Source organism: Rhinopithecus roxellana, chromosome 9 (genome assembly GCF_007565055.1).
Source record: "Rhinopithecus roxellana isolate Shanxi Qingling chromosome 9, ASM756505v1, whole genome shotgun sequence".
Taxonomy (NCBI): Eukaryota; Metazoa; Chordata; class Mammalia; order Primates; family Cercopithecidae; genus Rhinopithecus; species Rhinopithecus roxellana.
Genome location: NC_044557.1, coordinates 24,664,863 through 24,689,990, shown reverse-complemented (window position 1 = coordinate 24,689,990; position 25,128 = coordinate 24,664,863). Strand labels below are relative to the sequence as shown.

Genomic DNA, 25,128 nt, shown 5'->3' with positions numbered 1-25,128 from the left:
GAATAAAATTTTAGGTATTTCTCATTTTCACCACAGTCCAATGCAAGTAACTCATTGTAGTAGTACAATGATTATCCCGATTTTCCAGATGAGAAAACTGAGCCACAGTTTTAGTAACCTGAAGAGTAACCAGTAGTTAAGTAATCCAACGACAGCCACAGAATGGCTGAGCACTGGCTGTACTGGCGCTTTAGGTTATAAGAGTGAGGGAAGGCCTGCTACGCTGCACGGTTCGAGCAACGACAATTATTTTTTCCATTGCTTTATTTCCACCCATTTTTCTGGCTTCTAAATCCAAAATCCTTTTCTAAGACAGTTCACAGGGGTGGAGGGAAGAGCCTGGGCTGAGCTCCACATCAGGCTGCCTTTGCTAGCTGTGCTGTCTTGAGCAAGTCATTTGTTAATTAGCTTCCTGGCCCTCTGTTCTTCGCTTGTAAAATAGCTGGAACCGCGTTCTCGGAGTGCAGGTGCCGGTGGCTGGCACTGGGGTAAACTCACAAAATAACCGTTGAGGCCGGACGCGGTGGCTCACGCCTGTAATCCCAGCACTCTGGGAGACGAGGCGAGCGGATCGCTTGAACTCAGGAGTTCAAGACCAGTCTGGGCAACACTGTGAGACCCTATTAATACAAACAGTAACAATAATAACAAAAATCAGCCCGTCGTGGTGGCACTCGCCTGTGATCCCAGCTACTCCGGAGGCTGAGGTGGGAGAATGGCTTGAGCCCAGGAGGCGGAGGTTGCAGTGAGCCGAGATCGCGCCACTGCAGTCCAGCCTAGGCGACCGAGTGAGATCCCGTCTCTAATAAGAAAAAGACAAAAAACACAAAGTAACCATTGAAAGATAGCGTCGCTGGTTGGGTTCACCACATCCCAGCGCAGGCGGGAGCAGGCTGTAGCAGCTTTAATTAAGTGTGCGTAAAGAAAGCTGTCTTCCATCTTCCTTGGCACCGCCTCCCACTTCAGTCCCCTCCTCGGCCCGCCCCGGCCCTTCCCTCGTTGTCATGGAGGCTCCAGGACGCCACAGCGGGATAGTTCTGCTCCCGCGGCACCATAGGCGGGGCACGCTATGACGCATGCGCTCGCTTCGCTGCCCTGGCGCCGCGGTGGCTGCCGGGACTGAGTTCCTAGCACCAGATCGGGAAGTGGCGGGCGGAGTCCCGGGTCGAGTCGTCGCCTCAGCCACCGCCGCCGCCGCCGCCGCCGCCGCCGCCGCCAGTGGCGAGACCCCGACCTGGCGGGTCAGCGCTGGGCGTGCGTGCGGGCAGGCGGGGGCGCTGACGAGGAGCAGGAAGAGGCTGCAGTGCCGGCGTGGGCGGCTGGCCGAGGCGGAGGCGCAGGAACGGGGCGGCGAGTCGTGAGAGGCTGCCGTCCTCACTCAGGTAGGGGCTGCGGCCGCCGGGTGAGGGGCGCGAAGCCCCGGCCTGCTGTTCCCCAGGACCCAGGCGCGCCGCCGCCTCCCGGGAGGCTGAGCGTGACCTCCACCCCACGGGAAGCTGGGGCCGCCGTTCTGGAAGCGAAACACCGAGCACGCGAACCGTTCCCCGGAGCATTGTCTTTAGGCCGGAGGTTCATTGATCAAACTTTTGGGTTGGAAAGAGGGAAAATTCGCTGTTTGCTGCCTGATTGTGCCTCTTCCAAGCCTCCAAGTTCACGGGCGCGGTAGCCGAGCGAACCACGTGTGGAGTTTGAGGAGCCACGGGGTCCAGCCAGCTCAAGGCTGTGATTTAGAATGATGCTCGTACGCGGACTGCTTTCTGGGCTACCTTTTGGAGACTTGGTTTGTGATGATCCCTAAACTTTAACGATAGTAGTTGATTTCTGCAGTCTAAAGACGTTTTCCACAACAATGCTGCGGCCCGCTTTCCGCCCACCTCCTCACTTCCGTCATTTAAGGGCGAAGCAGCCCGCTTTTCATGGCCGGATCCTGAGGTGCCAGGGACACTAACGAGGCTGGGAAAAAGTAAAACAGAGGGGAGGTAGGAAGGTTGAAAGAGGTCGAATGATGGCCAGAATCGTGGGCTTGGAGGCAGATTTCAGTTTAGTTTTTGGGTTTTCCATATCTGCCCGCGGAGGAAGCAGCCAACTCCTTGAGTTGTGGTAGTTTTGTTTAATTGTAAAATGAACATGGTGATGTAACCTGTTTACTACATAGGTGGGTCCAGAGATCTAAAACGTAGTACACATATTGAGTAGTCTTTGAAAAAGGAGGAAAAGTTAGGCGGAGCACGTGATGGTGGAAGACATTGCGAAGCCTTCTGCTCGAGATGCCTTTGAACGTTCCCGAATCTCATAGGTGGCCTTTGTTTTAAAGGCCTTTACCAGCATTCCAGGTCTGTTGTAAGGAGCACTTGAGTTAGGAGTCAGGAGGTTTGGGTCCTGGCCCTGGCTTTTCCATCTGTGCGACCTTAACCAGACAGCTTCACTTCAGATTTCACGTATTAAAATAGGAATGACACTAATACCTGTTTGCTCCTAGAGTTGCGAGGGTCAAATATTGTAAGCATTTAGTTTGTTGTAAACTGTACGGCTTTATTTACATCTTTTTTTTGGTTTGTTTTTTTGGAGACGAAGTCTCGCACTGTCGTCCGGGCTGGAGTGCAGTGGCTCGATCTTGGCTCACTGCAACCTCCACCTCCTTGGTTCAAGCGATTCTCCTGCCTCAGCCTCCCGAGTAGCTGGGATTACAGGCCCCCGCCACCACGCCCTGCAATTTTAAAAAAATTTTTAGCGGAAACGGAGTTTCACCATGTTGGCCAGACTGGTCTAGAACTCCTGACCTCCTGATCCGCCCGTCTCGGCCTCCCAAAGTGCTGGAATTACAGGCGTGAACCACTGCGGCCGGCCTATTTAAATCTTTTAGAGTCGTTTTTTAAAAGTCCAGATTAAGGTCCTGCCTTTGCAACGTGAAATAATAAGACACAAATGTTTCTTGTTCTAGGAATTCACAATCTGCTTGTTGCCCCCACCACCTCATTTAACAATTATCCTTTCTTGTTCTTGGCCCCACGCTTTCCCTCCTCCCAAGGCTGTCTCCTACCTTCCTCAGCCCAGTAAATCATTCTCTTCTTTCAGATCCAACTCGAAATAGTAATACTTAAATGACATATGTTTTTATGACTCTACTATTTAAAAAAATAACACACGTTTTCTCATTCTTACAATTGGGCTGGATGTGGATAGCTTTCGCAGCGTCCTCATTTTATTTATGAAATTGAATGTAGAGGCCTTGTGGGTTGCCTAGCCAGGTGGCTCTTAGGAATTGAAACTGAGGCCGGGTATGGTGGCTCACGCCTGTTATCTCAGCACTTTGGGATGCTGAGGTGGGTGGATCACTTGAGGTCAGGAGTTCAAGACCAGCTTGGCCAACATGGTGAATGAACCCCGTCTCTACTAAAAGTACAAAAATTAGCGGCGCGTGGTGCTTTGCGCCTGTAGTCCCAGCTGCTCGGGAGGCTGAGGCAGGAGAATCGCTTGAGCCCAGGAGGCGGAGGTTGCATTTAGCCGATTTTGCACCACTGCACTCCAGCGTGGGCGGCAGAGCAAGACTCTGTCTCAAAAAAAAAAAAAAAATTGAAACACAGAGAAGGCAGGTTTTTGATTCACTGTACAGTGATTGTTCACGCCTTAATTGGAATTCACTCTGATTATTTCTTATTAATGCTTATATTTAAAATTTTTAGCTGAATGCTTCCATTTCCTCAAATCTAAGCAGCATGCAGACAAGGATTTATCTTCCATAGCCTTTCAAAGCTTAGAGCACAGTGCCTCACAAACAGAAGACATTTAATAAAGGCTTGTGAAACCAGTAATAATGGGACCAGAGCAATTTAAAGATGTTGTTCCTTATGTTGTTCATTTAACATTTATTGAGCTATCTGTGCTTAGAAGCTTTCAAAGTATGAGTCTTTTTCCTCCCAGCTGACACTAGTCTTAACGGTGTCAAATTCGTTTATATAGTCAGCTTGAGGTCTTCATAGACCCTCTGCAGAGTTCTAGCAGAGTTCAGAAGAGAGGAGTGTTTAGAATTCTTGGTTGACCTGTAGCTTCCCTGGTTGTACTGAAGTTGCTTAGAGTTGTAATTTTAGAACTGGACAAACCACCACAACATAGAAGTTGCCTCAAACCACCTCCCTCCAAATTGGAAATTTTCTGTGGACATTTTTTTTTTAAATTTTTTCATTTTTGAGACAGTCTTGCTGTGTCACCCAGGCTGGAGTGCAGTGGCGGGATCTCAGCTTACTGCAACCTCCGCTGGACTCAAATGATTTTCGTGCCTCAGCCTTCTGCGTAGCCAGGAGTACATGTGTGTGTCACCACGACTGGCTAATTTTTGTATTTTTTGTAGAGGTAGGGTTTCACTATGTTGCCCAGGCTGGTCTCAAACTCTTGACCTCAAGTGATCAACCCACCTCAGCCTCCCAAAGTGCTGGGATTACATATGTGAGCCACTGTGCCTGGCTCCCTGTAGACATTTCTAACAAATAGTATAATAATTCAGCCTCTTCATCACTTAATTATTAAGAGTTCACCAGTTTTAAAATTATGCTGTTTTATTTATAAGCAGTTCTGATGGTTCTCTTTTTTTGCAGTGAGCCTAAATCCACCTCCTTCGAATTTCTGCCCTGTAGTCCTCATGTTGTTTCTACAGCAATGTTGTCCAATAGAAATATAATGGGAGTGGGAAGTATGAGCCACACATGTAATTGAAAATATTCTAGGCTGGGTGCAGTGGCTCATGTTTGTAATCCTAGTGCTTTGGGAGACTGAGAAGGATTGCTTGAAGCAAGGAGTTCAGGACTAGCCTGGGCAACATAGCAAGACCTTATCTCTAAAAAGTTTTTTAAAAAATTAACTGTGTGTGGTGGCGTGTACTTGTAGTCCTAGCTAGTCAGGAGGCTGAGGTGGGAGGATTGCTTGAGCCCAGGAGTTTAAGGCTACATTGAGCTATGATCACGCCGCTGTACTCCGGCCTGGGCCACACAGTGAGACACTGTCCCTTAGTTTTTTTTTTAATGGCCATATTTTAAAAGAAAAATTGGTGAAATTAATGTTAACATTTTGTTTAACCCGGTATATTCAAAATAGTATCACTTCAACATGTAATTAATGTAAAATATCTCATTAGTAATTAAAGTTTTTTTCTTTATAGTAAATCTTTGAAATCTTGTGTGTTTTTACACTTGAAAGTCCATCTTAATTCTAACTAGCCACATTTCATGTGTTTAATAGGCACATGTGGCTAGTGGCTACCATATTACCATATGGGACAGCACAGTTCTGGAGCTTTAGAGAATAATTGTTTCTTTTCCTTCTTCTTCTTCTTCTTCTTTTTTTTTTTTTTTTTTTTTGGAGAAGGGTCTTGGTCTGTCACCCAGGCTAGAGTGCAGTGGTGTTATCAGGACTCACTGCAGCCTTGACCTCCTAGGCTCAAGCGATCCTCCCACTTATGCCTCCCAAGTAGCTGGGACTGTAGGCACACATCACCATGCCTGCCTAATTTTTTGTATTTTTTGTAGACATTAGGTATTACCATGTTGTCCAGGCTAGTCTCCAACTCCTGGGCTCAGGCAGTCTACCCACCTCGGCCTCCCAAAGTGCTTGAGCCACTATGCCTGGCCTCTTTTTTTCCTATAATGGCTAGTACAGTGCTTGGCATGTAATAAGCACTATTGAAATATTTATTTGAGTGTATGAATAAGTGAATAAATACAAGTGCTAGAGAACTAATAATAAAAGGTAATTTTGTTTGGGAAGTAACTTGTTGAGATCTATGGATTTAGAGTGCGGGTTTGAGTGACTTGAATTTGTATTAAAGACACTTATTTTTTCTTTGTAGCATTATGGATCCAAGCCTGTTGAGAGAAAGGGAGCTGTTCAAAAAACGAGCTCTTTCCACTCCTGTAGTAGAAAAACGTTCAGCATCTTCTGAGTCATCATCTTCGAAAAAGAAGAAAACAAAGGTAGAACATGGAGGATCGTCAGGCTCTAAACAAAATTCTGGTTAGTAAAATTGGTTAGGACTGTTTGGTTTTTCTTCAGATTATTCAGGAGGAAACCATTTAGTTATGGCTAGTTCATTTTTCAGTTCAGCACTCCTGTTGCTAGGCACTTTGTTGAATATAAAGGATGAGACAATAAGAGAATTTAAGCTCTTAGGATGTTAATAGTCTTGTGCTGTAGTTGAAATTTAGGTTATTACCTCTTTTAAAAAAACTTTATTCAGGTTAAATTTACATACCATACAGTTCATTCATTTTAAGTGTACTGTTCAAAGATGTTTCATAAATTTACAGAATTTTGCAGCTGTTATTACAGTCCAATTTTAGAACATTCCCATCATCCCCGAAAGATCTGATGTGCCCATTTGCAGTGACTTTTCCCACCCCTGCCCCAGAAAACCAATAATCTGCTTTCTGTCTCTATATGTTTGCCTTTTCTGGATATTTCCTATAAATGAAATTGTATGATGAGTGGTCTTTTGTGTGTTGTTTTTTTTCACTTAGCATATTTTTGAGTTCCATCCATGTAGTATGTGTCAGTACTTCATTCCATTTTTATTGCTAAAGACTATTCCAGCCGGGTGCGGTGGCTCAAGCCTGTAATCCCAGCACTTTGGGAGGCCGAGGCGGGCGGATCACGAGGTCAGGAGATCGAGACCATCCTGGCTAACACGGTGAAACCCCGTCTCTACTAAAAAATACAAATAAACTAGCCTGGGCGAGGTGGCAGGCGCCTGTAGTCCAGCTACTTGGGAGGCTGAGGCAGGAGAATGGCGTAAACCCGGGAGGCGGACCTTGCAGCGAGCTGAGATCCGGCCACCGCACTCCAGCCTGGGCGACAGAGCGAGACTCCATCTCAAAAAAAAAAAAAAAGACTATTCCATAGTATGGATATATGTACCACAGTTTGTTTATCCGTTCACCAGTTAACAGTTATTTGGATTATTTTCACTTTTTGGCTGTTTTGAATAGTGTTGCCATGAATATTCATGTACAAGTCTTTGTGTAGACTTATCTTTTTATCTCTTATGGATTGAGACTTAGGAGTAGATTTCTGGGTCATATGTCAAATTTATATTTGACCTGTTAAGAAACTGCTAAAATAGCTGTACCATTTTACATTTTCTCCAGCAATGTATCAGGGTTCCAGTTTTTTCTCATCCTTGCTATTGCTTGATATTCTTTGTCTTTTTTATCTTAGCCATTTCTATAGGTATGAAGTGCTATCATTGTGACTTTAATATGCATTTTCTTTTTTTTTTTTTTTTTTTGAGACGGAGTCTCGCTCTGTCGCCCGGGCTGGAGTGCAGTGGCCGGATCTCAGCTCACTGCAAGCCCTGCCTCCTGGGTTTACGCCATTCTCCTGCCTCAGCCTCCCAAGTAGCTGGGACTACAGGCACCCGCCACGTCGCCCAGCTAGTTTTTTGTATTTTTTAGTAGAGACGGGGTTTCACCGTGTTAGCCAGGATGGTCTCGATCTCCTGACCTCGTGATCCGCCCGCCTCGGCCTCCCAAAGTGCTGGGATTACAGGCTTGAGCCACCGCGCCCGGCTAATATGCATTTTCTTAATGAGTAATGATGTTGAACATTGTTTCATGGGCTTATTGACTATTCATATATATTCCTTGGTGAAATGTCTATTCAAATTTTTTTGCCCATAAAAAAAACTGAGGTATATTTCCTCTTCCTATTGATTTAGTAATTCTTTATATATTCTGACTATCATTCTTTGATCTGATATACATTTGCAAATATTTTCTCCAAGCAAGTGCTTGTCATTTTATCTTCTTAATGGTGTCTTTGTATGTACAAAAGTTTTTAATTTTGATGAAGTCCAGCTTACCAGTTTTTTTCTTTTATCATTTGTATTCTTGGTGTCTTATCTAAGAAATCTTTGCCTGACACAGGTCATGAAAATTTATTTCTGTGTTTTCCTCTTAAGAGTTTTGTAGTTTTAGCTCCTACATTTAGGTCTATAGTATGTTTGAGTTGATTTTTGCCTATGGGTTACCATAAGGGTCAAAATTTATCTTTTTGAGTGTTCTTATAGAGTTGTCCCAGCATCGTTTTTTGAAATGATGATCTTTTCCCCTGTTGAATTGCATTGCACCCTTGTTGAATATCAGTAGACCATAAATGAAAGAGTTTATTCCTGGAGTCTCAGTTTGGTTCCGTTGACTTCTGTGTGTGTCTTTGTGCCAGTATTATTTCTCTTGAGTGCTGTAGCGTTGTAATTAAGGTTTGAGACTGAGAAATGTAAGCCCTTCAACTTTGTTCTTTTTTATTTCAAGAATTGTTTTGGCTTTTCTGTATAAATTTTGGGATCAGTCTATCAACATCTGCAAAAAAGCCTGCTGGGATTTCCATAGGGATTGAATCGAATCTATAAATCCATTTGGGGAAGAATTGCCATCTTAACAATATTAGATCTTCCAGTCAGTGAATGGATGGCTTTAAAAAAATTTTTTTGTAGAGACAAGATCTTGCTCTGTTGCCCAGGCTGGTCTCAAACTCCTGGCCTCAAGCGATCTTCCTACCTCGGCCTCCCAAAGTGTTGGGATTATAGGTGTGAGCCATTGCACCCAGCAGTTATTTTATTCTGATTCAATTTCATTTATGAATGAAATTGTTTTCTTTGATTTTTTTTGGATTGCTCATTGCTAGTATATAGAAACGAGTTTTTTTTAATACATTGATCTTGTATTCTATAACCTGACTGAACTTGTTTTTTATTTCTAGTAGTTTTTTGTGTGGTTTCCCTAGGATTTTCTTTTTTTTTTTTTTTTTTTTTTTTTTTTTTTTTTTTTTTTTGAGACGGAGTCTCCCTCTGTCGCCCGGGCTGGAGTGCAGTGGCCGGATCTCAGCTCACTGCAAGCTCCGCCTCCCGGGTTCACGCCATTCTCCTGCCTCAGCCTCCCGAGTAGCTGGGACTACAGGCACCCGCCACGTCGCCCGGCTAGTTTTTTGTATTTTTTAGTAGAGACGGGGTTTCACCGTGTTAGCCAGGATGGTCTCGATCTCCTGACCTCGTGATCCCACCGTCTCGGCCTCCCAAAGTGCTGGAATTACAGGCTTGAGCCACCGTGCCCGGCCTCCCCAGGATTTTCTACGTCAAGATTATGTCATCTGTGAATAAGAACAGTTGTCTTTCTTTCCAGTGTGAACTTTTTAATTTTTATTTATTTCGCCTGTCTGGACTGGCTGTATGTTGGATATTTCTGCAGGTTTTTGTACATGCCCTTTCCAGTTGAAGAAGGTCCCCTCTATTTCTAGTTTGTTGAGAGGTGGGTTTTTTTTGTTTGTTTTTTGTTTGTTTTCTTTTTATTTTATTTTATTTTTTTTGAGATGGAGTCTTGCTCTGTCGCCCAGGCTGGAGTGCAGTGACGCAATCTTGGCTCACTGCAAGCTCTGCCTCCCAGGTTCACACCATTCTCCTGCCTCAGCCTCCCGAGTAGCTGGGACTACAGGCACCCACCACCACGCCCGGCTAATTATTTTTTTTGTATTTTTAGTAGAGATGGGCTTACACCGTGTTAACCAGGATGGTCTCGATCTTCTGACCTTGTGATCCACCTGCCTCGGCCTCCCGGAGTGCTGGAATTACAGGCGTGAGCCACTGCACCCGGCCTTTCGTTTGTTTTGAGACAGGGTCTTACTCCGTTTCCCAGGCTGAAGTACGCGGCGTGATCATGACTCACTGCAGCCTTGAAACTCCCTGACTCGAGTGAGCCTCAGCCTCCGGAGTAGCTGAGACTACAAGCACATGCCCACCACATTTGGCTAATTAAAACTTTTTTTTTTTTTTTGGTAGAGGGTTTTTTTTTGGTAGGGGGTTTTACTTTGGTAGAGGGTTTTTTTTGGTAGAGGGTTTTACTTTGTTGCCCAGGTGGGTCTCAAACTCCTTGGTTCAAGGGATACATCCCCCTTAGCCTCCCAAAGTGCTGGGATTATAGGCATAAGCTACCGCATCTGACTGTCGAGAGTTTTAGTCATAAGTGGGTACAGGATGTTGTCTGATGCTTTTTCTGTATCTAATGAGATGATCATGTTCTCACCCTTTAGTCTGTTAATATGGTATGTTAACATTAATTGATGTTTAGATGTTCAAACAACCTTGCATTTATTCCTGGAATAAAATCCTACTTGATTATGGTGTATAATCGTTTTTATTTGTTGTGGTATTCAATTTGCTGGTATTTCGTTCAGGAGTTTTGCATCTCTATTCCCGAGGAACTTGATCTGTAGTTTTGTTTTTCTCTGGTGCCTCTCAGGGTGATTCTGGCCTCCTTAAACAATTTGTGAAGCGCTCCCTTTTCCCTGTTTTCTGAAAGAGTTTGTGAAACTTTGTTATTTTTTAAAATGTTTGGTAGAATTCACTGGTGAAGCCATTTGGGCTTCAGCTTTCCTTTGTGGAAAATTCTTTGTAAGAATTTTTTCTTTTCAGTTTACTCAGATTTTCTATTTCTTTTTGAGTTAATTTTGGTACTTTGTGGCTTTTTAGGAATTTATTCATTTTATCATTTACATTGTCTAATGGTTTTCAAAGTATTCCCTTTTAATCCTTTTGATTTCTATAAAGTCAGTAGTGATATCCCCTCTTTCCTTCTTTTTTTTTTTTTTTTTGAGACAGAGTTTTGCTCTGTCGCCCAGGCTGGAGTGCGGTGGTGCGATTTCGGCTCACTGCAACCTCTGCCTTGCAGGTTCAAGTGATTCTCCTGTCTCAGCCCCCAGAGTAGCTGGAATTACAGGCGTGTGCCACCATGCCCGGCTAATTTTTGTATTTTTAGTAGAGACGGAGTTTTACCATGTTGGCCAGGCTAGTCTTGAGCTCCTGACCTCAGATGATCCCCCTGCCACTGCTTCCTAAAGTGCTGAGATTACAGGCTTGAGCCACCACACCTGGTGCCCTCTTTCATTTCTGATTTCAGGAATTTATGTTTTCTCCCTTTTTTCTTGATCAGTTTGGCTAAAGGTTCATCAATTTTGTTGATTTTTTCTGAGAACCAACCTTTGGTTTCCTTGGCTTTTCTGTTTTTTTTTTTAATTTTATTTATTTTCACATCAGTATTTATTATTTCCTTCCTTCTGCTTGCTTTGGGTTTAGTTTACTCTTACATTATTATCTTTTAAACAATGTCAGTCACTTAATTCACAGCTGAAATTATTTAGTTACTTCAAATTGTAGTAATAATTTCTATTGATGTTAATTTTTTACATATCCTACAAGCTGTTTTAATAACTGATTTTAAAGCAAAGCTTTTTTAAAAATCAAAGTAGGCCTGTCATTCTTATAATATATGTTAGGTTTGTCATTCCATTGACTGTTACTTAGAATTAACTCATTGTAAACAGAAATGTAAAAAACTGTTTTAAACGTTAGCATAGCCACTCTTAGGCTTAAGCCGATTGAGCCTTTGACCTGCTCAAGAATGTCTTTGCATTTTTTAGTTTAGGCTACAGGTATCGGGTAGCGAATTTGATCTTCCACACAAACAGGTCCCGTTCAACAGCAGGAAGAGCCTTTCTAGGGCTTTACTTCTCTTTGGTTGGCCAGGGTTTTCCCTAACAGGATAGGATAAACTGTGTTGTGGTAAGAGTCCCAAAAATCTCAGTTTCTTAAAACAACAAAAGCTTGTTTCTCCGTCATACTACGTGTTTATCATGGTTTGGCAGGAGTCTTAGCTAGTTAGTCACTCAAGGACCCAGGCTGATGGAGCAGCTGGTAGCTCAAATGTTTGTGAGCTCTGTGCTAGCAGGAAAACGAACTCTGGAAGAGTTTGCACTAGCAGTTAAGTGCTGTGGCCTGGAGGTGACACACGTCACATCCTGTCACAGCTCATTGGCCAGAGTTAGTCACAAGTCATTCATTGGCCCGAGTTATGTTCCCAACCATAGGGGGCTCTGAAGTGAATGCTTTCCTTAATGAAGAGAGCTGGAAATATTAGGTGTAAACACTGAAGGCTACCATGCCACTCCAGTTCAGGCCACGATCATTGGATTGCTAGATTAGCTGTTGACCAGGTCTCCTGGTTTAGCTGCTTTCGTGTTCATTCTTCATACAGCAGTGATTTTTCTCATTAGATCATGTTGCTTTCTGCTCAAGCTAATCGTTATTGTTTTTCAGATATAGTCCATGTTTTACTGCAGCCCGCGTGTCTACCTGATCTGGCCTCTAATTATCTCTTAGGCATGGTATCATACTGTTCTCCTTGTACTCTGTCCTAGTGATACTGACTTGTAGCTCCTCCAACATGCTTTATTTTCTCTTGTCTCTTGGCTTCGTATTAATATTCATATTATATCATAATAGTCATATTATTTCCTCTTCCTGGAATATTCTTTCTTACCTCCTACCCTCTTTTGGTTCTGTCCTGTTAAAGTGTCAGCTTAAAAGTCGTATTATTCTCATTCTTCAGTGTGAATTCAGTGTATAACCTTTGAGTTCCCATAGCACTCTTTCTGACGGAGCTCCCAATGTGCTCCATTGTAATGACGTGGTTCCTTGTTTGCCGTTCTGCCCTCAGTATCTGGCCCAATTGCTGACATGTAGTAAGCACTCAATAAATATTTGTTGGATGACTAAATAAATTACAGCATAGGGTGGGGGAGAAAGTTGATAATGTACACTATTAAAAAATCTGGTTATTAAAGGACTTGCATACTTCCCATCTATTGCCAAGAATCCAACATTCATGAAATGTATGTGGTTTTAACAGTGCTCAGTTCCTGGTTACCAAAGTATTTTATATACCCAAGCTTCACAAGTCCTTTTAAAGTTGGTTACGTTATTTGTGTTTCTAATGTGAGAATAAATATAAAAAAAACTTTGTGGAAGAGTTATTTCAGACTGGCAGTTAAGATTCTTTTTTTTGTTTGTTTCACTCTTGTTGAGGCTGGAGTGCAATGGCGTGATCTCGGCTCACTGCAACTTCTGCCTCCCAGGTTCAAGTGATTCTCCTGCCTCAGCCTCCCAAGTAGCTGGGATTACAGGGGCCCCACCACCATGTCTGGCTATTTTTTTTTTTTTTTGTATTTTTAGTAGAGATGGGATTTCACCATGTCAACCAGGCTGGTCTCGAACTCCTGACCTCAGGTGATCCACCTGCCTCAGCCTCCCCAAGTGCAGGTGTGAGCCACTGCACGCAGCCAAGATTCTTTAAATTGGAAATGACAGATTTCCTCTCTTTACCACACAGTTATTTATTACACACAAAAAATTCCATCAGTAATGGAGATTAAAAAAAAAAGTCTTTTACAATACCTAGTGCTTTTTTTTGTCCCCAGAGCCCTCTTAATATACCAGCTATTCTAATTCTCCATATTTGTTTTTAAACCTTACTCATATGTATATTAATTTATAATATCATCAGTAATTGTACTAAAACTTTTATATGCTGAATTTATTTTTTACTTTTACTTTTCTATCTTGCCAGAATTTTCAGTTGCCTTTTTTTTGTTGTTGTTCCTGAGATGGAGTCTTGCTTTGTCACCCAGGCTAGAGTGCAGTGGTGTAATCTTGGCTCACTGCAACCTCTGCCTCCTGGGTTCAAGCAGTTCTCCTGCCTCAGCCTCCCAGGTAGCTGGGATTATAGGTGCTCCCCACCACGCCCGGCTAATTTCTGTATTTTTAGTATAGACAGAGTTTCACCATCTTGGCCAGGCTGGTCTCGAACTCCTGACCTTGTGATCGATCCGCCTTGGCCTTACAAAGTACTGGGATTACAGGCATGAGCCACTGTGCCCAGCCTTCAGTTGCTTTTTAATAATTCATTAAGTCGATGCGCCACATTTAGTTAAAGGCTTAGTTAACTCTTTTCCATTTTTTGTTATTTTGAGTAATGCTGTTGTAAAAATCTTTGTACTTTGAGCTTTTTACATTTGAACTAAGTATTAGCTCAGGATACATTTCCAGGAGTGGCATTTCTGACTTAGGCGTAGTATAGTGGTTAAGAGCATGCTTTGGTTTGCTCATGGGGGATAGCAAAATAGTGTTAGGGTCACAAAATATATAGCTCTTGGAATCCAAAGAAATAAAACTACCATATTTCTCAACAGGTGTTGAGTGGCCCTATCTTTTGACCTTTTTCTTTTTTTTTTTTTTTTTTGGTATTTTGACCTTTTTTTTTGGTAGTCTTTCTGCCTTGGTTATCTTAGCCTTTGAGGTATAAATAAGAGAGATAAAATGAAAGAACAAACTCAGGAAATGAAGGGGTGTAGTAGTAAGTTTTAGTTTGAAAATAGACTAGGCCTTTCCTGTATCATGCATTTCTAACTAAGCAGTAAGTCAGTTTTGTGAGAATTTTATGCAAATATATATATAAGTGGAAGTATTTTACTTTGGGCTTAGAAACACATTTTAAATAGCATTTTTGTTACCAACACACTATTTTTTGGTCTACGTGAATTGGTTAGGTATAAAATTATCTTAACATCATTAGCCTTGCTTGTGTTTTCCAGCTTACCTTTCTTTTGCTGTTTAATATTGAACTCTAGGAATCTTTTATCCAGTTTTCGAAGTGTCAGTATTAAACAGATTGATAAATTCACATTTTTGAAGTTTTTACTGTATGTTTAATGAAATGGCTACACACAGAAACAGTGCATATTTAACTTGTTTTTCCCCTTTTACTAGAAATCTTTTAACCTTTCAGTCAGAATTTGTTTTGTAGCAACAGTTGGCTTCAGAAGATTTTTTTTTCTCGGAAGAGGTTGAGCTGCTTTCAGAGATTTTGTTCATCTTCTGTAGAGTGTTAGACCACTTCAGTTTCACGTTTTCTGATGTTGTCCATCATGCTTCTAAGAGGGTTGGGTTCACTTTTCAAGTCTTTCACGGTTTTGTTTTTTACACAGCAGCAGCAGTCAAGCACTTCATAAAGGAAAGCCAGCACCACTAAAGCTACCACTGTAAATATAAATAAAAGCAGGATGACAAAGCAGGCAGTGTTCCAGTTGTCATGGAAAGGGTAAATTTTTTGAACTTGAAAACCAAGGTACTGATAAACAGAGGTAGTGGTTTCATTCCAGAGGCTGGAAGCCATTCTTAGAGATTCCACTTCTTATATTGCTCTTTTGAATCTATAAAAAAGGTAGAGAATGAATTTATGTAAGCAAACTACAGATCTGTTAATTCAAATCTCAGTAGTAAGATTTCTTAGTAAATTTGTATAGGCAAGATGAATCTTCCTTAATTAATGCCTAAATGGTCGTTTTGAATTTTTTTGTATATCTGGGCCAGCGTACTTAGTAAACCATACCCTGTTTTTTAATGTATATTATTTGCTAGATGAATATATATATATATATATATATATATATATAAGATTCAGGCCAGACATGGTGGCTCACGCTTGTAATCCCAGTACTTTGGGAGAGCGAGGTAGGCAGATCACTTGAGCCCAGGAGTTCAAGACCAGCCTGGTCAACATGGCGAAACCCATCTCTACAAAACATACAAAAATTAGCCAGGCATGGTGGTGCGTGCCTGTAGTCCCAGCTGCTTGGGAGGCTAAGCCAGGAAGATTGCTTGAGCCAGGGAGGCAGAGGTTGTGGTGAGCCAAGATCGTGCTGCTGCACTCTAGCCTGGACAATGGGAATGAAACCTTGTCTCAAAAAAAAAAAAAAAAAAAAAAAATTATTCTTATATAGAAATTAACTGCTAATGGAAGGGGAAAAGGCAGCTGAATTGGTTTAAAACTTGATTAAAGCAGTGGTCAGTGAGCTATTATCTACAACAAATCTTGGCGTTTTAAGGTTATGTTCTTCAAACTGCCCCTAGAAAAGCTTTTATCATTAGCCTTGTGGATTCTTCTTACCTTTTTGGTTCAGTGTATTTCTGTCTCCTGTTTCCCCTCTTTTAAACTTTGATGACAGTTGATCTGTTGATCTGAATCAGGAAATAGTGGCTGAGTGAAAAATAGTAGAGAAAGAAAAGCCAAATAATGCCCGTTTTCAGAATGAGGATAATAAAATTTTAGGTTAGAGTTGTCTGTGAAGAGACCCTAATCTTGGGGTTGCAGATGTTAGTCTTAAGTGTTTCGTATACCTAAGTGACCCATAGACATAAATATTTTGAAAAACAGACAAATTCAATCCTCCCAAAGATATCAGTTATTAAATTATTGTTCCATTTCACAAACTAAGCTAGTGAGTTCAAGTTTCAGTATTCTTGAATTAAGTTTAGCTCTTGTTGACCTGGTACTTGTTAGCTCTTAAATGGGGACTGTTAGAATCAAAGATTTGTTAGTATGGAACTACAGTAATGGGAACTAAATTAGTTTTTACTATCTTGATCTCTAACAAATATTTTAACACTTAGATTTTAAAAATTATAAAATAACCTGTGCACTAAGAACATTTTGGAAATAAGAGAAAAAGTGTAGTTCCACTTCAGTAATTTATCGATTGTCATTCTGTATGCTTTTTCTTTACTACATAGTTGTAAACAGGATTTTATTTTTATAACAAATGCTTATAGATTACCTAATGTGTACCAAATATTTTTGTAAATTCTGGAGATACCTTGTGTGTGAGAGTGTTTCATTTAACGAAAACTACAAAGTAGTATGAACCCCATGTACTTTATATTTTTTTTTCTTACTAGGCTTGTAGATGCAGGGGCCTCGAAAATTGGGTTAAGACTTAGAATTGTTCCTCTCCAAAGAAATCTTTAGTAAAAGGTGAGAGATTTGTATGATCTGAAGAGAAACCAGAGTATCCCATGTACTTTGTTTGTTTGTTTGTTTGTTTGTTTTTTTGAGACGGAGTCTCGCTCTGTCGCCCAGGCTGGAGTGCAGTGGCCGGATCTCAGCTCACTGCAAGCTCCGCCTCCCGGGTTCACGCCATTCTCCTGCCTCAGCCTCCTGAGTAACTAGGGCTACAGGCGCCCGCCACCTCGCCCGGCTAGTTTTTTTTTTTTTTTTTTTTTTTTTTGTATTTTTTAGTAGAGACAGGGTTTCACCGTGTTAGCCAGGATGGTCTCGATCTCCTGATCTCGTGATCCACCCGCCTCAGCCTCCCAAAGTGCTGGGATTACAGGCTTGAGCCACCGCGCCCGGCCACTTTTTTTGTTTTTTTTTTGAGACGGAGTCTCGGCCTGTCCCCCAGGCTGGAGTGCGATGATGTGATCTCAGCACACTACAACCTCTACCTCCTGGTTTCAAGTGATTCTCCTGCCTCAGCCTCCTGAGTAGCTGGGATTACAGGTGCACGCCACCATGCCCGGCTAATTTTTGTATTTTTAGTAGAGATGGGGTTTCACCATGTTGGTCAGGCTGGTCTCGAACTCCTGACCTTGTGATCCACTTTCCTTGGCCTCCTAAAGTGCTGGGATTACAAGGCAGGAGCCACTGTGTCCCCGGCCTCCCATGTACTTATAATTCAACTTCATTCATCAACTTTTGGCCCATCTCTACCTCTACCCGTTTGCGTCCACCCCATTGGCTTTTTTAAAGCAAATTCAAGACATTATTCACCTAGAAATATTTCAGTATATATCTCCCAATGGTGAGGACTCTATTTTTAAACATAACCACACTATTATTGTCACACCCCAAACTCAAAGCCATAACAATATAATTCCTTAAATTTGTTTTCTTAATAAATAAAAAATTTTGGGTTGATAAAATAATGTTTTCTAAGGTTTTTGTTTTCTTAGGTTTGCTTTGTGAATCACTTCACCTCTGGATGGACTTGCCTCCTTTCTTTTTTCTTGCATTTTGAAGGTTAAAGTGATGATCTGAGCCAGAAGTAAAGACTTAAATACATGTTTTCTTTTGGATTTAAGAATCCTGTTTTATCGTACTTAGTGACCCTTTGTCTTGAAGTTAGAGACAGACTGATGGGCAGTAATAGAATCAATTGCTTCTTTTAGTTCAGGATCATGCAGAAATACATGGTGTGGAACAGAGATGTGTAACTTCCTATTACATTACAGTTTTTTCAGACTATACTCAGCGTTTCAAAAATTATCCTTTTATCCTTTGTATTTCCTTTTCAGAGTACTTCTTATAGAAAGTAGGGATGCTACCTTGCACAATTCCAGGGAGCACCATTTGTATTGTGTTGTGGGGTGCCATTCATGTAGAATATGATGTAAACGGTGCCCCTTGTGTAACGTGAATATCCTAATAGGCTACAGCCCCTTCAACTTCTGGCTTGTTGCTGCCTCTAATTCTCATCAGCATGCACACAAATATTCAATTAACTCGTAGAAACTTATTTTTATTTTTTTGAGACAGAGTTTCACTCTTGTTGCTCAGGCTGGAGTGCCATGGCATGATCTTGGCTCACTGCAATCTCCCCCTCCCAGGTTCAAACGATTCTCCTGCCTCAGCCTCCTGAAGTAGCTGGGATTACAGGCGCCTGCCACCATGCGCAGCAATTATTTTTTTTTTTTTTTGGTATTTTTAGTAGAAATGGGGTTTCACCATGTTGGCCAGGCTAGTCTTGAACTCCTGACGTCAGGTGATGTACCCAGCTTGGCCTCCCCAAGTGCTGGGATTACAGGTGTGAGCCACCACGCCTGCCCAGAAACTTATTTAAATGGAGACAAAAGTTAGGTCCTCTTTGACCCAGCCTCCCCAATAGAGTAGTGTCATGCATACATGCCCACATTCAAATGCCTTAAAAATGCTCAGCTTTTGGAGATCCTTTAAGATTTTTAGCACTGCCAAAATACAGATATTCCTGTGAGGGGTAGCACACATTATTTTTACTTAAGTGTAAATGAGTTTCAGGTCATTTTTGAAGAACAGAGTTAATGAGAGTGAGAGGGAGAAGAACAGACCTTTTGGGAAACCCAGGGCACTGCACTTGTGTGGGTGGGCAAAGAGCAGAAGGAATTGCTTGGGCGTCTGTCCAATCACTTTACCTGGGCTAGTTGAGGATCACCCCAGCATTTATGGAAATACTCCTTAGACTTTCTGTTAAGGCCTTCCAGGTCGATCCCTTTTTAAAATCTGGGAATTTCTTTTGAATCCTTCTCTTCTAAACCTGGCATTAGAAGTAACTGCGAGGAGAAGGGTGATAGAGAAAAGAGAGTAGAGAGAAGCAGTTCCTACATTCTGCCTCTCAGATTAGTTTAATCTGCCTTATTGGTGAAGTTAATGTTAATTTAAAATATTTACTATTGATTTAAGTAACATTATTATAGTCATTATTTATTTATTTATTTATTTTTTAGACGGAGTCTCACTCTGTTGCCCAGGCTGGAGTGCAATGGTGCAATCTCGGCTCACTGCAACCTCTGCCTCCTGGTTTCGAGTGATTCTCCTGCTTCAGCCTTCCTGGTAGCTGGGATTACAGGCACCTACCACCATGCCTGGCTAATTTTTGTATTTTTACTAGAGACAGGGTTTTACCATGTTGGCCAGGCTGGACTCGAACTCCTGACTTCATGTGATCTACCCACATGAGCCACCACACCTGGCCTTATTATAGCAATTTTATTTTTATTTTTTATTTTATTTTATTTTATTTTTGAGACAGAGTCTCGCTCTGTCGCCCAGGCTGGAGTGCAGTGGCGTGATCTTGGCTCACTGCAAGCTCCGCCCCCCAGGTTCACGCCATTCTCCTGCCTCAGCCTCCTGTGTAGCTGGGACTACAGGCGCCCGCCACCACGCCTGGCTAATTTTTTTTTGTATTTTTAGTAGAGACGGGGTTTCACCTTGTTAGCCAGGATGGTCTCGATCTCCTGACCTCGTGATCCGCCTGCCTCGGCCTCCCAAAGTGCTGGGATTACAGGTGTGAGCCACCGCACCCAGCAGCAATTTTAAATAAATAAAAGCACCTCTCAGTTGTGTCTCCTTAACATAATGTCCCTTTAGTGTTTTTTCTTTTCTTCTAGAAATTGGCTATATAAATCTATAACTTGTATCTGGTTGAAATTATATTGAAGTCATTACTTTGTATTTTAATTTATTGTGAGTAGACCTTTTTTGTTTGTATTGACTTTTGGGGAGAAGTTATAAAGACCAAGTTGCCATTTCAAAATGGAGTTTTAGAATGGGCCGGGCACAGTGGCTCATGCTTGTAATCCCAGCACTTTGAGGGGCTAAGGCGGGTGGATCACCTGAGGTCAGGAGTTTGAGACCAGCCTGACCAACATGGAGAAACCCCGTCTCTCCTAAAAATACAAAATTAGCTGGGCATGGTGTCGCATGCCTGTAATCCCAGCTACTTAGGAGGCTGAGGCAGGAGAATCGCTTGAACCCGGATGGCAGAGGTTGCGGTGAGCCAAGATTGTGCCATTGCACTCCAGCGTGGAGTGAAACTCCATCTCCAAAAAAAAAAAAAAAAAAAAAAAAAAAGATGTCTTATCTACTTTTGAGGTACAAGTGAACGGCTTAAAATATTTTCAGGTCTCCTGGCCTCAAAAATAGAAAGAGGCAGTCAGGAAGGCAGATACATAACTAAATTCAGTTATTTGAGGTTAACTTGTGTCCATTAATGAACTATTCTTCTGGTTAAATTAATATGGTATATCCACACAATTGAATCATAGGTAACTGAGTTTTAGGAAAGATATTTAGGATATGTTCTTAAGTGAAAAAAACAAGGTGTAGGACAATGTATATAGGAAAAGGGGAAATATATACTCTTATTTGCTTGTATCTGTACAGAAATCTTGGAAAGACCTACAAGAAATTAATCACAATGATGGTGTGGATGGGGATCCATAGGGAGGAGAGTGAGGCACAGGGATATGTTTGAGGCTTCTTAACCTGTACCTTGTATTCTTTTGTTTTTTTCAACCATTTGAATATATTATTTATTTGAAACCTAAATAAATCATCTACTTTTAAAAGGAGAAATAAAAAGTACTATTCTTTATTCTTGGCTCTCTTAAAAGTCTTTTGTTAGCCAACAATATGGATTGGTATGGAGAAACCATTCTTTTATTCCTTTCCTTTTTTTCTTTTTGGCTTTTCTCCTTTAATTCAGAAAGATAAAATCCCTTTGTGCTTTCAAAATGTAACACATCTAGTTAAATCAGCTATCAATATTGACTTATTTGATGCACTATAATACAAAACTTTAGCCTAATAAAACTTATAAAGTACTGCTGAGTATTCCTTTGCTTTCTTAATAAACCTGCTTTCACTTAAAGCCGGTTGTTTATGTATCTATTTAATGCATTTATTGAGTATTCTGGGTTCCAAAAAATTCAAATTGGGATTAGGAAACACTGTCATTTTTATTAGACTGTATACTTTATTCACACATAAAAATGCTTATAATAATTATGCTTGACCGGATGCAGTGGCTCATGCCTGTAACCTCCGCACTTTGGGAGGCTGAGGCAGGAGAATCACTTGAGCCCAGGAGTTTGCTTTTGGTTTGAAAGAGAGTCTGGCTCTGTCACCCAGGCTGGAGTGCAGTGGCACAATCTTAATTCGTTGCAACCTCTGCCTCCCGGTTCAAGCAATTCCTCTCCTGCCTCAGCCTCCTGAGTAGCTGGGATTACAGATGTGTACCATCACGCCCAGCTAATTTTTGTATTTTTAGTAGAGATGGGGTTTCACCATGTTGGCCAGGGTGGTCTTGAACTCCTGACCTCAGGTAATCCACCCACCTTGGCTTCCCAAAAGTGCTGGGATTACAGGCGTGAGCCACCGTGCCTGGCCAAGCCCAGGAGTTTGAGACCAGCCTGGGCAATGTGGGGAGGCCCTGTCTCTACAAAAATAAAAATTAGCTGAGCATGATAACCTGCGCCTGTAGTCTCAGCTACTTGGGAGGCTCAGGTGGGAGGATAGCTTGAGCCTAGGAGGTTGAGGTTGTAGTGAGCTGTGATTTCTCCACTGCACTCCAGCCTGGGTGATAGAGTGAGTCCCTGTCTCAAACAAAACAAAACAAAACAAATTACGCTTGTGGTAATGACTATGGGTAACCCCATAGGCCACCTCCAAAGGCACTTATATGCTTTGCTGGAAGTGTATAAGCAGTTTAAGAAAGTGTATAGGTCAGGTTTATGTTGTAAATGATGATGATTTGTCTTGTGAGTGTATTGATAACTGAAGGGCTCAAAACATTCATTGTTTGTTAGCTTCTGGGCATATCTGAAAAAAGTAAACACTGTAATATGGAGTCATTTTCCACCTTAAATTTAGTGTGGCATGTCTTTCAAAGTAGGGTAGAGCTCTAGTAATTTTTGATGTTTAATTTAGGGTAAAGGCTAAATCTTACTTTCATGGATTAGGCATAATTAAGCATACAGAAAGAAATATACCATTAGGCCTGTAGTCCTAGCACTCTGGGAGCCTGAGGTGGGCAGATCACCTGAGGTCATAAGTTCAAGACTGGCCTGACCAACATGGCGAAGCTCCATCTCTACTAAAAAGACAAAAATTAGCCAGTTGTGATGGCAGGCGTGTGTAATCGCAGCTTCTGAGGTGGCCAAGGCAGGAGAATCTCATGAACTTGGGTGGCAGAGGTTGCAGTGAGCCATGATTGTGCCACTGCAGTGTAGCACTCTAGCCTGGGCAATAGAGTGAGACTCCGTCCCCCCAGCCAAAAAAGAGAAATATATCATTAGGATTTTCTCCTATCCTGAGACTTAGTTTTGAAATTAAAACGTAAATTTATATTAAGCAAATGCTATAAACATTCTTTATGAAAAACAAGAGAAAATCGTGTTTTTTAAAAAAAAAGTAAAACAGTCTTTTTCTGGACTTCCCTACCCATGCTTTAAAATTTGATTACAGGAATGGGGAGCTTTAAAGTAAATCACATAATTTTTTTTAGTGTATGTGTTTTAGTTTTGTTTTATGTTAATTTTGATATGTTTTCTCCCATTTCCAAAGGCCCCAGTGGAGTGTTGATGGAGATGGGACTTGGAACTGTTCTGGAACCTTTGGGTTGCCAGATGAGAATAAAATTATGCTTTTGCTGTATTTATGGTAAAAGCCTTTGAATTGAATTCTCAAGTGCTTTTAAGCATATCACTTTGAAATGTGATCAATTAATTGTAATAGCCTGTGAATATAGAGCAACTCACTTAATTTAAGCTCTGGAACTTAGGCCATGTCTCTAGGCAGTTTGGTGAAACAACAATGAGTCTCCATCTGTGCTAACAATAGACATATTCCTAGCAAAATGTAGGCTGATGATAAGAGTGTTAAAACAATGTGGGTGGTAGGGGTTTCTGTTTACAGTTTACCTGAAATTTGAGTTGTAAGTTAACTGTTTTATTTGACGAAGTTATTTTTATTTTATCTGAGACTTTTCTTTGGTGCTTCTGTACTTTCTGTAGCAAGCACAAATGGTTTCTAGGTAATTAACCCCACTGTGCTGAACGTGGACAGATCTAATATCTTGTGACAGCAACCTCCGGATTTTGCAGGGGATACTTTGCTCAGGCTAACTGAATGCCGACTAAGAAAAGTAATAGAAATTATGAAGGAAAAAAAAAAAACCCTTTAAAGATTAAATAAACTTCCTGGCAAGATAAAAGGGCAGAAGTTGGCTCTTTAGGTCAGGTATAGTTTGTGTCCTGGAGTTCTAACATCTAGTAAATAACTAAATTTTCATGCTTGAATAGTATAAAATTAGAAATTTGGTCAGCAGTTGATACTAATTTTTAATAGACATGAACGATTGCTCTGAGCCACGAAGATAATCTTGTTACATAGAAAGATACTTACTCTCCTTTCTTAACCGGTTCTTCTTAGGACATATTTTTATTTTAAAATGCAGCTTATCAAAAGGACTTACTTTGTATTTATTTTGAAGATCAGTTTAAGAATGACTGCAACATTATATTTAAATGGTGTGATAAATTGATATCAAAAATGAAAGGCTATTTAAGAAGGTTTTTGTTTAATAGCATGACTTGTATATTATGAGAGATAAATTTCACAGTGAAGAATTATTTTAATTAAAATGTTAAGGAAGTCTGAAGCTGTATAAATTATCTGTTTGGTTGTAGTATAATGCAGCCCGTTTTACGATACCTTTTATGATCTTTTATATAAAAATTGTGATAATTTCTTAGCATTCTCTGCATCTACGTTCAAAGTAAAATAAAAATAATTTTGGAGTATATTCTCATATTCTAAAAAATGTAACAAAGTTTCTTATAAGTAACTGTTTTTTAGCAGCCAATATCATTTGCACATAGAATCAGAAAGCTTTAGTCTGGGATTCGCTTTTGGTCTAGGTTTTTCTTTAAGAAAAATCCTTTGTTAAGACAGACCAAACTGCAGAAATGAAATCTCTCAGAGAAAATGAAATTAACAAGTAACCAGTTAAAATAAAAAGCTGTGGTTTACTGTAAGGTCTGGATATAGATCAGGTTCATGTAAAATGTAATGAATTTTCCATTAAGGCACAGATGGTAAGGGTGCTTATCAAATAGCACAAGGCAGTCTTCATATTTTCATAATAAAATCCTACCAAGCAGTGAAACGAATACATTGCTTTTTCTTGATATTTAGTAGTAGCAAAGCTTTCTGGTTGATTTTTCAGGGTAAAATATTTTCCTATTGCATCATAAGGACATGTACCACTAAATAAAAAAGATCATATAAACCTACCTCTTGTCTGAGAGGATGCTGTTGAAGCGATGGTATCGTCTGTTTGTAATGCAGTCTAGTGCACAGCCAAGATGGAGCTGTGCTTCTATTGGTCGAACCACAATGGAGCTGACAGTTTCCTCTATGTTCATTTGCATTAAGTCTTGCCACCCTTAAGAGTAAATCATTCATAAACTTGAATAGAACTGTCTGGGATATCAACCGTCATCCCTTCTCCTTTATTTTTTTGTTCTTAATCTAAATTCCTATATAGGAATTTGTGAGTTACTAACAAATTGATGATTCTTTAGTGTTTCATTGTAAAATTTCAGATCCTTCAGTGAATACTTCAGTGCTGGGGCTGGAAGGTAATGTCGGGAGAGGTAGTAACCTAGGAAACAAACAGTCCAGGTTTGCCAGCCTGATATTTCCTTCAGAAAGTGTGCATAAAATCTCATATATTTTTCTTTTCTTGTTCTTCCTTTTCTTTCATTACTTGTTCCATATGTAATTTTTGCCCTCTGGAAGTAGTTATTTCCATGTGGTGGTTTGATTTAGGAGGAATTATGAAGGGAAAGAATTGAGTTTTAGCCCTGCAAGTTGGAAAGGGCTCGTT

At 41.0% G+C, this 25,128-nt stretch overlaps 2 protein-coding genes and 1 non-coding gene across 4 annotated transcripts in view; 1 reads left to right on the top strand and 2 right to left on the bottom strand.

Annotated features, from left to right (window-relative positions):
- The first annotated feature begins 1,113 nt into the window (after positions 1-1,113).
- The window catches only part of GTF2E2 (general transcription factor IIE subunit 2), an 88,170-nt gene continuing 64,155 nt past the window's right edge, over positions 1,114-25,128 (top strand). The window contains exons 1-2 of one of the 2 annotated variants that reach the window (XM_010370881.2): positions 1,114-1,382; positions 5,840-6,003. In XM_010370881.2, coding sequence (XP_010369183.1) covers positions 5,844-6,003 — 160 coding nt within the window. In that variant the 5' untranslated portion in view covers positions 1,114-1,382; positions 5,840-5,843. The other variant, XM_010370882.2, reaches the window with a different exon arrangement.
- SMIM18 (small integral membrane protein 18) lies at positions 14,314-24,593 on the bottom strand. The gene is made up of 3 exons (XM_010370880.2): positions 24,534-24,593; positions 15,816-15,905; positions 14,314-15,078 (listed from the first exon to the last, which is right to left on the bottom strand). Exon 3 carries the CDS (start codon positions 15,039-15,041, stop codon positions 14,754-14,756), a length of 288 nt encoding a protein of 95 aa, XP_010369182.1. The 5' UTR covers positions 15,042-15,078; positions 15,816-15,905; positions 24,534-24,593; the 3' UTR covers positions 14,314-14,753.
- On the bottom strand, positions 16,602-16,717 carry LOC115899862. Its single transcript, XR_004059449.1, has one exon. It is a non-coding gene; the product is annotated as a U5 spliceosomal RNA (small nuclear RNA).